Below are 12,466 nucleotides of genomic sequence, written 5' to 3'. Positions count from 1 at the left end.
AGCAAAGCTGGTGGTGCCATTTCCTCAGGGATCCAAGTAGAGACGGCAATATAGCTGTAAAATCACGGTTTTGTACCCCTAAAGATGAATACTCGGAGAGAACCAAAATGGATTGGCAGCATTGGTTCCTTCGGTTCCCTTCAAATGCCGGCCATTCGTGCACATAAACCCTCTGCCTGCATTTGACATTTTATGCTTGGAAACTGTCCCACCCATTTGATAGTCAACACTTTCTCTCAGAAGCTATAGACAGAAATAATCGCGAAAATTTTGTTTCCCTCGTGGATAACTTTCACTTTCCGAATTCACAAGGATTTTCCTTTTTTATAATCGCATTATTCTGAGTAATGCAGTGACTTGAATGTTACGTGAATACCATTTCTTTGCCTGCAGAAATCGGTGTAAACGGATAAATATTACAAAACCCTGCTGAGAATTTAAAGGGAGAACGTAATCATTCTCTTTGCATTCATTCCAAAAAGGACGGCTAAGTACGATACTAGGATTGATTGGTTCGGTTCATGCAAAACTCCAGAGTTTTGTACTCTCTCTCTCGTCCAAACCATTAGAGACCTATTCCCACGACTATCGGACCAAATCCATCCCTTGTTTGTCTTGGGTCGTCTGGAAGAATGAAGATGAAACGTCAAGATATACAGGGAGAGCCTTTTCGTCCCTGGATATTTAAATGCCTCCTTGGACACTGCTCCCCCATTCCTCCTCTCGCCCCGCAATGCTCCTTATCCACCCCGCACCCCGGCCCTCCCTTTCGATTCCAACTCAGCGCTCCCATCGTCACCGAAGCGTTTCCTTTTTATTATCGAGCCCGACCTTTTTAGTTCGTCTTTTACGTCGCTCGTACCCTCTGTCGGCGGATTCCCATAACTAATATAGCCGAGCATTCCTCCCCTCCCTTTCTAGCCACCGCCTAATGAACTCCCGTCTCCAAACCTAGCTTCTGTTCTCCTCTATTCCAATGTCGCCTCTTTCACCTCTTCCTCCTCTCGCAGTCACTCGAAAACAGAAGGATAAAACTCCTCCGAGCCTCCGGTGCTTTGCGGTTCATTTTATTCCAACTGTATTTTTTTCTTTTGAAACATTCGAAAGTTTGAATACCTACCTAAAGGTGGACACTCCGAGGGAAACAAAATGGATAGGTACTGGCTGCTTCGATTCCCTTCAAATGCCCGTCGTTTGTGCACATAACCTCTCTGTCTGCATTTGACATTTTACGTTTGGAAGTAGTCCGAACCGTTCGATAGTCAACACTTTCACTCAGAAACTACAGACTTATCTACTCGCTTATATATGTCTTCCTTCTTGGATAACTTTCACTTTCCGAATTCACAAAAAAAATTTTTTTTTAGAATCGCAATATTCTGAGTGATGCATTGACTTGAATATTACATTAATGCCAGTTCGTATCCTCCACAAATCGGTGTATATGGGTAAGTGTAATGAAAACGCTACCGTGAATCAATAAAATTTAAGAGGAAAACGCCATCCATTAATTATACAGATACATCAAACATAATGGCGAGGTAAGATACCAGGATATCCTCATAATTTCTGGCACGCTTATATGATTTTAGGCTGTTCTCTTAACTTTCATGTAAGAGGTGCGTCAGGGTTCTTGAGGTACCCGGTTTGTTCCATGAGACTGGATGTTGATAGAAAGATGTACTTGAGTTCAACTCTCCATGAATACAAGGAATTGATAGCTGTGTTTTTACACTGAGTCCAAAGGGTTTTTATTGCAGGGGCTTAAGTGAGAAAAGTTTTCAATTCTTAAAATGGTGTCGTCTGATTTACAAAATCATACGTGTCATCATTAATTTTCTCCACTGTCATAGTTTAAAATTCATTAAATTTTTTCAATAACTACGATAGATGCCGCGACAGAAAATTAAACAGTCATCCACCAATATACATTAAAATTCCACAAATTCAAAGTATAAAAATCATTCCAAGGAGAATGAGTTTTACACTTCGACATTGTTCCATTTAAATTCATTATCAATTGAGTGAGACGCGCGGCGATGGTATAATGAATGTGAAAAATGTACCCTCGTGGCTGGAAAATGTTAAAAAAAGGCCCAACGGCGCGGAAAAATGAATCCAAAATGCCTCGGCCACGGACCAGCCGGTTTTTCCAGTGAATTAAACGAACCATTACAATAGCGTTTTCGGCGGTCATTTAATCATGACGTTGGCGTTGCGAAAATGTGCACGTCTATAAAAAGATAACGTCTAAGGCTTAAAGAATTTTTATCTTTATGATAAGAATTTTCGAGAAAAAAAAACATTAAATTAAAAGTTAAAATGTAATCTCATGAACTTGATCAGGTGGTACAATTTATGTATCTCGGAAGTGTTCTGGACCGAAATGGTTAATGCAGTAGGGACATAAGAAGAACAATTATGTCAGGCAATGAAGCTTTCACAGTTTGATGACTGGGACGTTGAGTAAGGATGTTAAGAATAGGTTCGTCAAAACTTTGATATTGAGCGTGGTTCTGTACAATACGAGAACATAGTCGTTGAAGCAAGACGATAGGCGTGGATTACAGCATTTTAAAATGCAGGTGAGGAAAGGTTAGAAAATGTTAAGTGGGTAGAAAGGAAAACGAACGAAATATTGGGCATAATGGAGAAGGAGAAAGGGTTGATGGAAGACATCCAAAGGTGGCAGAAGAAGAGATGGATGCAGAGCATTTTTATTGGAAATACAATGTTAATTACTGTGATATAGGGGAGAACGTTACCGCAAGTGAGAAAGGGGTAATAATAGGATAGGCATGCTGGACGGAATGAATCGAGGAGGGAAGTGCGAAGAATTAAAGAGGGATTATATGTAGTTTCGGATGTCATATTATGTTTTGTTATGAGAAGCAAGTAAATGTATCATTGTACCTGTAGAGGCTGTGCCCATCCAAAACCTACATAAATCGGCAGAAAACCAGAATGGCAATGAAGATATTCGAGATAAAAAATTAGGATACCTTAGAAACTGGACGCACCTCGTGGTCAAGGTAAGTGGAAGCAAAATTAGGACTGCAATTCCATCACCAAAACACAAAATGGAGCTCTCTATGTTCGGAAAATGGGAATGGCAACTATTCATTACCTAACTCCCTTTTCCTGGTCTCAAATGTAACCACTCATGAACCTAATGAAGGCCTGTATCTTATTCCGCCGTGCAATGAAAGGATTACCGGACAGGATTCATATTTCATTAAGGCTCCCTCCGAATCATCAATTACACTGCAGAGTGGGTCATATTTCCACGTGATGGAAACTATGAAGAAACAATGCGCCCACGTAAGTAGGTAAGTCTCAAATCGTGCGCGGCAGATCTGTTCGAGGTTTTTTTTCCATTACTCTAATTACTCGCTCTTCGAGACTAACAATCCTCAGAGATCCACCGAACGGATTTCACGTGAAATGTGCACGTGTATGCCCTGGATGCGATCCGTATCCCATGGTGACCCATTAACCCTTGCAATCCTAAGCACTCGATCCCGACGACTCGTAAGAGAGCGAGAGGAAAATCTAGGATTCAGCAAAAAAATCTCCACATGCCCCACGTAGATCCTTTAGGGAGCCGTAAAGTCGACGAGCATTCCCGAAACAAATGTTCGAAAAATAACAGAAAACTTTGCGAAATATTTATCGTAATCAAAATGCAGATGATCCTCCATATGCGATCTTTAAAAATCTCGATATGAACAAACTGCGTTTCCACAGGAATTTCAATACTCCTAGTCAGAAGTCAAACTCAAAATTTGTAACACATTTATTGACAAACGCCGATATTGATTTATTTTAATTAAACTATATTTAAAACTTTCACCATTCTCCGATGCTTTTATTAATTTTTATAAACTCAAATTAAAATGTATTTTTCTTAGATTTTATCTCCCTTTATTGCATTCAACATACAAATTCTTTACCTCCCCCTACCTCGATTACCTGACGTTCTCCACTCTATCACAGTCTTCAACATCCCATTGCCATTCAAAATCCACTGCGTCCACGTTTTCTGCCTCTTTTGGACGTATCCAACCAATCCAATCTCCTTCCCACCACGCCTATTACTTCCTCTTTTGTTTTTCTTTTTTCACCAATTCCCCCATTTTACCTTTACATCACTCACATCGCAAAAGTCTCCAATTTACGCGTACCATCTTGCCTCAATGACTAAGTTTTATAGCTTTACTGATGCGGCTCGCAAGCTGTCAAAAATATTTTTTGTGCTACCCGTTGAACATAGAAATTGTGCATTGCAATCATCAATACATCAAAATATAACAGAAGAGCAAGTAACTCACTTTTAGGGGGAAATTATCATATTTTTATGTCAGAAAATCCCACAGGCAACCTCCTCTTCGCGCATCAAAGTCAAAATCATCAAATGCTCCTCATTAAAGAGGTCAGTGCTCGGACTCATAGATGGCTTGAGTATTCGACCACTTCACTAATGTACTGTTGATGCAAAAATAAAAACCAAATGATATTGGAGAAAACGAAGGTTCTCACTAGGGAAGATAGATGTGATTTAGGTATAACGAATGAACTGGATTCATTTGGAACTGACTACAGGTATATGCCTATAAAGGGTGAAATACATTAAATATGTAAGCATACATAATCTAGAGACAACTTCTGCACGCAATGAAATCGTTACTGTAAAACAGGAGGCAATATGTATACGCCCTGTTAAATGTGTCTTAGGAAGACAAACAACCGTAGATAACATTACATTAGGAAGAATCCGAAGGCTAAAGATATTTCAAAACATCGTGCCGGAGTTGGCTGTTTAGCGTCATACAAATGAAAGACCTAGAGAGATGTGGGGCACCGGGGCACTGATTTCTTAAGCTGAGAGGTAGTTCGAATCTCTATTATGGTGGTTATTGCATTAAGTTTCCAGCTAGGATATCACGTTAGAAATTGCTACATCAGCGGGACTACATCGGTCAAATTGGCAGTAAAATGGCGCAGATTTTGGGGCACAGAAGAATATGCCATCGCGAAAAGAAGAGGTCTCTATAGTTTCTGTCATCTTTAAAGTCATATCTCAAACAAACTGACACATTGACGCTTGCTCCTATTCGTGAAAATACACTGATCAGTTAATTTTCCTTTCCAATGGCTAGTATATCTTGGGAGGACGGATTATACGCAATGATAAGAGACAACGTATCGCAAAAGAAGTCTACCAACGAGGTGCACTCCGCTCCACATTTCTGATGTTAAAACTTGGTCGAGTGACACTACCTGTAGCAAAATCGGGAAATAAATAAATTTATCAGATCCGTGGAAAAGTTTCGCTTAGTTACACACCAACGGTAAAAGAGATGGAAGTTTCATTTTCCCACCCTGAGTTTCATTCAACTTTTTTTATTCAACCCAAGGAGGAAAGTCGTGGGTTAAGTTCCATAGCGGTCTCTTGTCTTCCCCCTCTGAAATTCCTACCCACGATTTGATCAACCACGCGCTCAAACCGCCGTCGTCCTTCTTGCCGCTGCGGGAAGATCCCATCTCCTCATAGTTTGACCCGAGTCCATTACCAAACGCTTCAGGGGGCAAACTAGAAACTTGAAGCCCAAAAGGGGTGGCGGCTAACACGGGAAGCATTCAAGTAGCCTCTGATGCCGGCCGTCCGAGGGTGTGCCGCTTGGTTGTGTGTGTGTGAGTGGGTCTGTGTGTGTGTGTGTGTGGTCTGTGTGTGATTACGTGGATAAGTGTGTGAGTGTGTAATGAAGTCGGTCACGTTCGAGCGCTAGCCCGTCGCCTTTAATATCAGCGACACTATCGACCCCGTCGTCCGCCCATTCCTCTTTTCGGTATCTAATTTCCAACTTGACGGCAATCGATATAATGTATAATCTTTAAGTGGACGTTGAAGAAGTGCAAATAGCGCGCGCGTAAACAACAATAACCCTCAACAGCCTTAACCGTAAGTCCTTCCGAATTTAAAAAAAAATTTATTCCCGACAGCACACTGTGTGCCATCGGATTTGGCGAAACATAAATTGCCCTGGATGATGGATGGGGATAAATCGCCCGTGGAGATTCCCCGAGTCCCTTTTCACAAACCTAAATGACCGATATTTACTTTCGCCGGATTACTCGCACGCCAAACTGCGGGCTACGGAAAAACGCTCGGTGCGTTTAACGCGCATCACTTTTTTTTCAGGAGGAATAATGAAACTCCATTGAGTGCCCCATTAAAGGTAATTCAATTCTAGAATCACGTCCAGATACGAGAGTCGTATTTGAATACATTCAAAATTTATCAAATAAAACACATGCATAAAATATCATTCAGAATGACCGGCTTGCATGAAATACTGTTTGGCGTGAACCTGCAAGGTTCAACGAGTACTTCTCCCTATTCTGGGATATAATTTCTCAAATCATGGATTAACATCCGAGAATTGGTTTGTATCAACTGTCTAAACTATGTTGTCCTCTGTCAATCTCTTAATTTACTCATTGCTCCTTATAATTTAGCCATAATTATATAATGACAGATAAAGTATAATAATGACTAATATGCAATAACAAATGAAAATGGACCGAAATTAAATATAAACAAATAGGTACTAGGCATGATGAGTAAGGAGAGAGGATTGTTGAGATAAATCCATTGAAGGCAGAAAAAGTTGATGAAGTGTCTTTTAAAAGGTGGTTCAGTGTTGAAAACTGTGATAAAGGGGAGAACGTTGAGCAGGCAGGGTAGAGGGAGGAAAGAACTGGCATGTTGGATGGAATGATGAGAGGAAGAAAGATTGCGGAATGGAAGAATAATGTAATGTAGTGTAGGGAGTCGGGTTGTCTTTTTACACGAAACTAATAAACGTGGTGGTGTCAATTTTGTGCTCATCCAAAACTTACCCAAAACGGTAAAATACCCAACAATAGTTATGGTAATGACAGTAAGAAAACTATCATATGAAATACCCTGAGGAATATGATGCTGAATTTCCGATCAAATGGTATAATTTCAAGTCATATAAGATTGGTAAGCTTTTCTACTTGCCGATAAGCACGATCTAATAGCGATAAAAAAAACCAAGTTGGAATTGTATATATAATAGTTGACGTGCAGATTTGGATGATGATGGTAATTAGGAAGAATATTCGGTCTTTTTAAATTAAGCACATTACAACAGTCATTCCGAAGATTAATTAATCTTCGCCGCATGCCCAATCAATACAATTCCTCGTTGTCGAACGTCTTCCAGTAATGGAAGCACGCCATCCCCTCTCCCAATTGAAGACATTCAAGAATTTTGCGTCTTTCCCAAAAGTATCTCATGTAGTTGAATCAATTAACCTCTATAACAAATCATAAATACTTATCGCGAATATTTTCTTTGATTTCCTACGTGCATTACTCTCAGGTAGCCTTCGACGGGACAATATTCAGTAATGGCAGCAAACAAGCATCTGTATTGGCGTGTATCGGCGTGTCGACGTATCTTTCCCACCTTCGTTCACATGCCATCCCATTGTTTACTTCGATCTTATCAGGGAGCGGTAACAAATTGCCACGCGTGTTTTCCTCGCGCACCTACGCTTTCCACGAAGAAATCGCCACCCCCAATCTTCCCTCGAGACGTCTCAGTTTGAAAGACGAGGAGCGCTTCGCCTCCTAAACGACCCTCCGTTAAAAAATACCAACGGGAGAGGAATGAGAGGAGGTATTTTTAATCTCGACTCCATCGCGTGTTCCGAATACCACAGGACGGCTGGAATTTATCACTTTCGCCCCCTTTCCCCCGTTACTCTCCTCTGTCCCCCCCCCCTCCTCGCCGATATTCGCTGACCAAGGTCCGAAGAGAGTAAGGAAAACCGTTCAACTTCGCCAAAAACGGCCCTATTTGACTCCCTTCCCACGTCCACCATTAAAAAGGTTCTCTGTCAACCACGCTCATTCCACGCACCTACGAAAAACCCCTCATTGTCCAGCACTCTTCCCCATTCCCCTTGGATAAGATCCGTCTTGGCGACTTTTGCTAGATTCTCCGTAGGTGGCACGAAAAGGGTTCTAGGCGCAACGCAACTAGCGCCTCGCGGCAATTCCCCAGGCTCCTGGTGATGGAACCTATCCGATGCCTCGACCTTGGCGCGATTCGGCCTTCAAGCGGGCTGAGATTGAAACTCCTTTAATCTCTCCTTGCTGTAAGGCGGCTGATTAATGCCTCAGTGAGAGAGAGAGAGACCCACGAGCAAATTGGGCCCCATTCATGGTGTTCCTTCGCGGTGCCGTTAACTTAAGCGGGAAAGAGGGAGCTGAATGGTATAGCACGTAAGCCACCACAGTGGGATATGCGATATCTCGTGGAAAAGGAATAGGTATCTCTAGTGCGCGATCTTGTTTATCGCACAAAGGAGACGGAATGAATGTTAATTAGTTCATTCCGTGTAAGTCGTACGCGAACTGACTCTCAAAACAGCGCTCTATCCATATATTTTCAAATGCTGCATGTAGTACCACGCAAAGGGGAGACAAATTCATAAAATTTATGAACATCATCAATCACATGTTGACCAGGTTCAACGTAAAATGCAGCATGAATTTTGAATAGATGATATGGCAAAGATGAGTGTTAAAATTTTGGGGGCGAGAAATAAAAATTAACACGGGAGAACGCTCTTAGAGATGTAAGATATTCTTTTAAAACGCGACGGCAGACAGATGCTGATTGGATCATATTCAACCGCGTCATTTCACTCGAATTCCGCTCCTTGCCACGTGCAATGCAGCCGAAACTCTTTCGGTATCCACCAGCTTATTTTGAGAGCGTCCGCCCGCGCGACCGATTATATTCCACTTGGCCGTTAAATAAAAATGAAGCTGTGTTCTCCATAATGAGGGAGCAAGGCAGAGATTGGTAGGCCTCCGCTGTGCTCCATATTCCCCGACCATCTAGTCATGGGATAATTAAATTTCGTGTCCCAGAAAACGGGGAGGAAGCGGACGTGGCCCTTTTGACTGAATTTTCACAGAGAGATTTGAATTCTGGGCGTTCGATGGGTAATAAATCCAGACAACAACCCCTCGCCACCCTCCCCCACCATTCCTTCAGTGGGGATGACACTATTTTCAATGCTCGCCCAGGCAACCAACTAAATAATCAACGATCCCTCTCCGACGCCAGGCATAAGGTCAGGCGATATGCCGGTTATCTGAGATAGACAAGATAAACAAGAAAGGTTCGTCAGTGTGAGGAGATAAATTAGGCTCCGATAAAGTGGATCCAGAGTCAAATGACCCAAAACTTAATAGCCTCTCATTACTGTCCACTAAATTTCGATATGAGAGGAGTTATGTTGCTCACAAGCAGCAAAGCGATAACATTTCAGTTTCGCGAATCTTGTGCTCAAGCCTAACTTGCGTTACGAGTACTGTCGTAAAAGCCTCTTCTGAAACCTATGTATTCAACTTTATTACTTGAAAACACTCACGTTAAGAATGGTATCACGAAGGAGTGGTATATAGCTGCAGTATATTTCCATAGAAATTATATTAATTAAAATATGCTTCTACGTATGAATTTACAGAGCTCGGGACTTCAGTAGGTAGAGTACTGGGCTAATGGCCGAATGGCCTGGGTTCGATTCTGGATTACGCCTATGTGCACCCTCAGCTTCACTCATGCTAAATGATTTCTGAACCGCAGAGGACACCCACCCCCCTGTCTTGTTGAGTGAATTTCTCACGCCTTATGGGGCATGGTAATTTGGGTCTACCCTCGCCTATCAAACCAACCTTCGGGTCGATCGCTGTACTTTTTATTCTTATTTTCCCAAAATGGGTGGCTCTTTTTCCATACCTTTCTCGGAAACCTTGAATATGTATCATTTAAAAGGTACATGTCATGGTATCACTATACAGCGTCAAAATACTTGCTCAAAACTTTCATTAGGCATACTCTTCCTTTAATGCATTCTAATTATTTCAAGGTAGGTTTTTGAAGGCCCATAAAAACTATTGACTTTTGAGTATTGTGGGAACTAAAGCATCGCAGTAGTAGGCCATCAGTAAGCAGGAGGAGGTAAGCGGTCGTCAAGTTCATTTTAACCATTATAGTATTGTCTTGCGAACAAAGCTCAGGGAGTAATAGGCTTGAAGTTCTCTCCAAAGGACACCAAATGAAGGAAACGGAATACCACTGAAAAATCGGCCACCACTAGCACATACAGTTTGTATTTGAATTTGCAATTTCGACCTGCGAAGTTTACACAGTAGCTATTATAATAATCCGTTCCCTCTATCTAAAAACGCATTTTAATTTGTCGTATGCCTTGTCGTATTCGTAATGGCAATTGTGATACGTATGTAGTATATCTTTCATTTCCACGTTTCTCTCCAGAGATATGAGAAACGAAATAGGAAATTGCTTCATTTAACTTAAAATTTAATCTTTACATGAAGATCTTTGGGGAACATATTCTGATACAGAAATAAGGTGATAATTTCAGTTTTATGATCTAGAGATGTGCCTAAATACTGTTTTCTTTAAACTTGTGAGGTAGGATTGGTGCTGTGGCCATTAAACTGGCTTCTCGCCACGAGACCCTGGGTTCGAATCCCGGCATTGGCAGATTTTCGTTAGTATCCCGATCCCAAGTTTTAGTACCAATAAAAGAGAACTTCCAGTGGATTACACCGACCGACGGATGGGGCGGCGATAAGTTGCGGACACTTCGGCGTTTTCGCTAAGAAAAATCTAACGTATCGTAGACACCGGGATTCTCTCTACCCTTCTCCAATTCCCTGGAAATTCTACCTCTACCAAAATCACTCACCTACTCCTTAATGGTCTCAGATATCGGCCGCCTTCCCCTAATAGCCACCACATCCACCACCTAAATCAGAATATAGTAATGAAACAGTTAGCAAAACCATCAGTTGATGAGCGCACAATGTTTCACCAGCAGAGATACTTCAAACAGCACATCATTACCATTTCGTAATTTGCAACTCACATCCCTTCAACCCACGGTGAGGTCCGCCGCCACCAAACTCAAAGAGAAATGAATATTCAGTCACCTGAAGTTATCCACCACGGAACCCAGTGAAACGTTCCCCGCAGTTGCGCCTTCAGCCACGTACATTCGTGACCGCCGGGACGCTATATGCGCGGGGATGGGGAAGTGGTGAGAGGCGCTAGTAAGCTAATTGATCGCCCGAAACGACGGCACCAATGAGGCTTTGTTGGGGGAGAGGTCAGGAGGGAGATGGGAAGGCCTTTATTATCGACCAGCAAACCAGCACGGGTGCAAACAACGTCGGTCTAAACCGAACACAGCACTAACCAACTCGCTCGGCTTTCCATGTGCGTGTGTGCTCGAGGTCCCCCCCTCCTTTACCCTTGATTCCTCACACGCACACACACACACATATCCTCATGGCTGCCCGCCTACGCCCATTCGATGGTTCTCTCCCATCTTTCATCCCCGCCCCCGTTTAACCACCTTCTGACTTTCTCCTTCTCATTGTTGTCATGTCCGCCTTCGGCCGTCATCGGATGATCAGCGAGGCACGGAATTCGGAGAGGTTATGTTCTCGCTGAGTTACCTCCCGACTGCCGAGAGGCTGACGGTGGTGGTGGTGAAGGCTCGGAACCTACGCTTCTCCGCGCCGCACGCCGGAGATCCCTTCGTCAAGGTGAGTGAGGAGCTTTCATTGAGTTATCGGCCAAGGTATGCATAGAATTTGGTTCGCGGATAAAATACTACCTTGATCAAAAAGTTCCCGGAATAACCACCGTGTGGCGCTCCCATCGTTCCGATTTGAGTTCTGTTTTTTTTGTTAAATTGGTACATCTGTTGTTGATATTCCCTTTAAATCTTAGTGTCATAACTTGACATTTGCAAAAGTTACGTAGCCAAGAGTACATCTATCTCTGTGTGTGTTGGCGATTTTTTACAATTGCAGAAATGGATTTAAATTTCCAACAACGAACTTGTATTAAATTTTGCGTAAAAAACGGATTTAGTGGCGCACGGACGTTGGAAATGTTGGAAAAGTGTTTCGGCAACGATTCTCTAAAAAAAACGGTCGTTTACCAGTGGCACGAGCGGTTCAGAAGTGGTCGTGAGTCAATCGAAGATGATGAACGCAGTGGCAGACCATCGACATCGAAAGTCGGTGAAAAAATTGATAAAGTAAAAGAAATGTTGGTCAATAACCGCAAATTAACCATCAGAGAAATAGCGGAGGACTTGAACATTGCCTATGGATCCGCCCAAGACATTGTGGTTAATGATTTGGGTTAGCAGCAAAGTTGGTGCCAAAAGACCTCAATTTCATGCAAAAAAGAGACCGTGTTGACGTCGCAAAAGACATGATTTGCGAGGCTGAATCCGATCCCACATTCATCAAAAGGATCATTACTGGAGACGAGACGTGGGTTTATGAGTACGACACGCAATCCAGACATCAGGC

At 42.4% G+C, this 12,466-nt stretch overlaps 1 protein-coding gene across 1 annotated transcript in view; it reads left to right on the top strand.

Annotated features, from left to right (window-relative positions):
* Positions 1-12,466, top strand: part of LOC139697914 (synaptotagmin-12-like) — a 222,163-nt gene that overhangs the window by 189,902 nt on the left and 19,795 nt on the right. Inside the window, exon 7 of the mRNA XM_071596774.1 lies at positions 11,555-11,686. Within this exon, the coding sequence (XP_071452875.1) occupies positions 11,555-11,686 (132 nt within the window). The remainder of the gene's footprint in view (positions 1-11,554; positions 11,687-12,466) is intronic.

This window comes from Hetaerina americana, unplaced genomic scaffold (assembly GCF_022747635.1).
Source record: "Hetaerina americana unplaced genomic scaffold, ioHetAmer1.1.p SCAF_8, whole genome shotgun sequence".
NCBI classification, from domain to species: domain Eukaryota; kingdom Metazoa; phylum Arthropoda; class Insecta; order Odonata; family Calopterygidae; genus Hetaerina; species Hetaerina americana.
The sequence above is the reverse complement of the archived record's forward strand: the minus strand, read 5'-3'. Positions and strand labels throughout refer to the sequence as shown.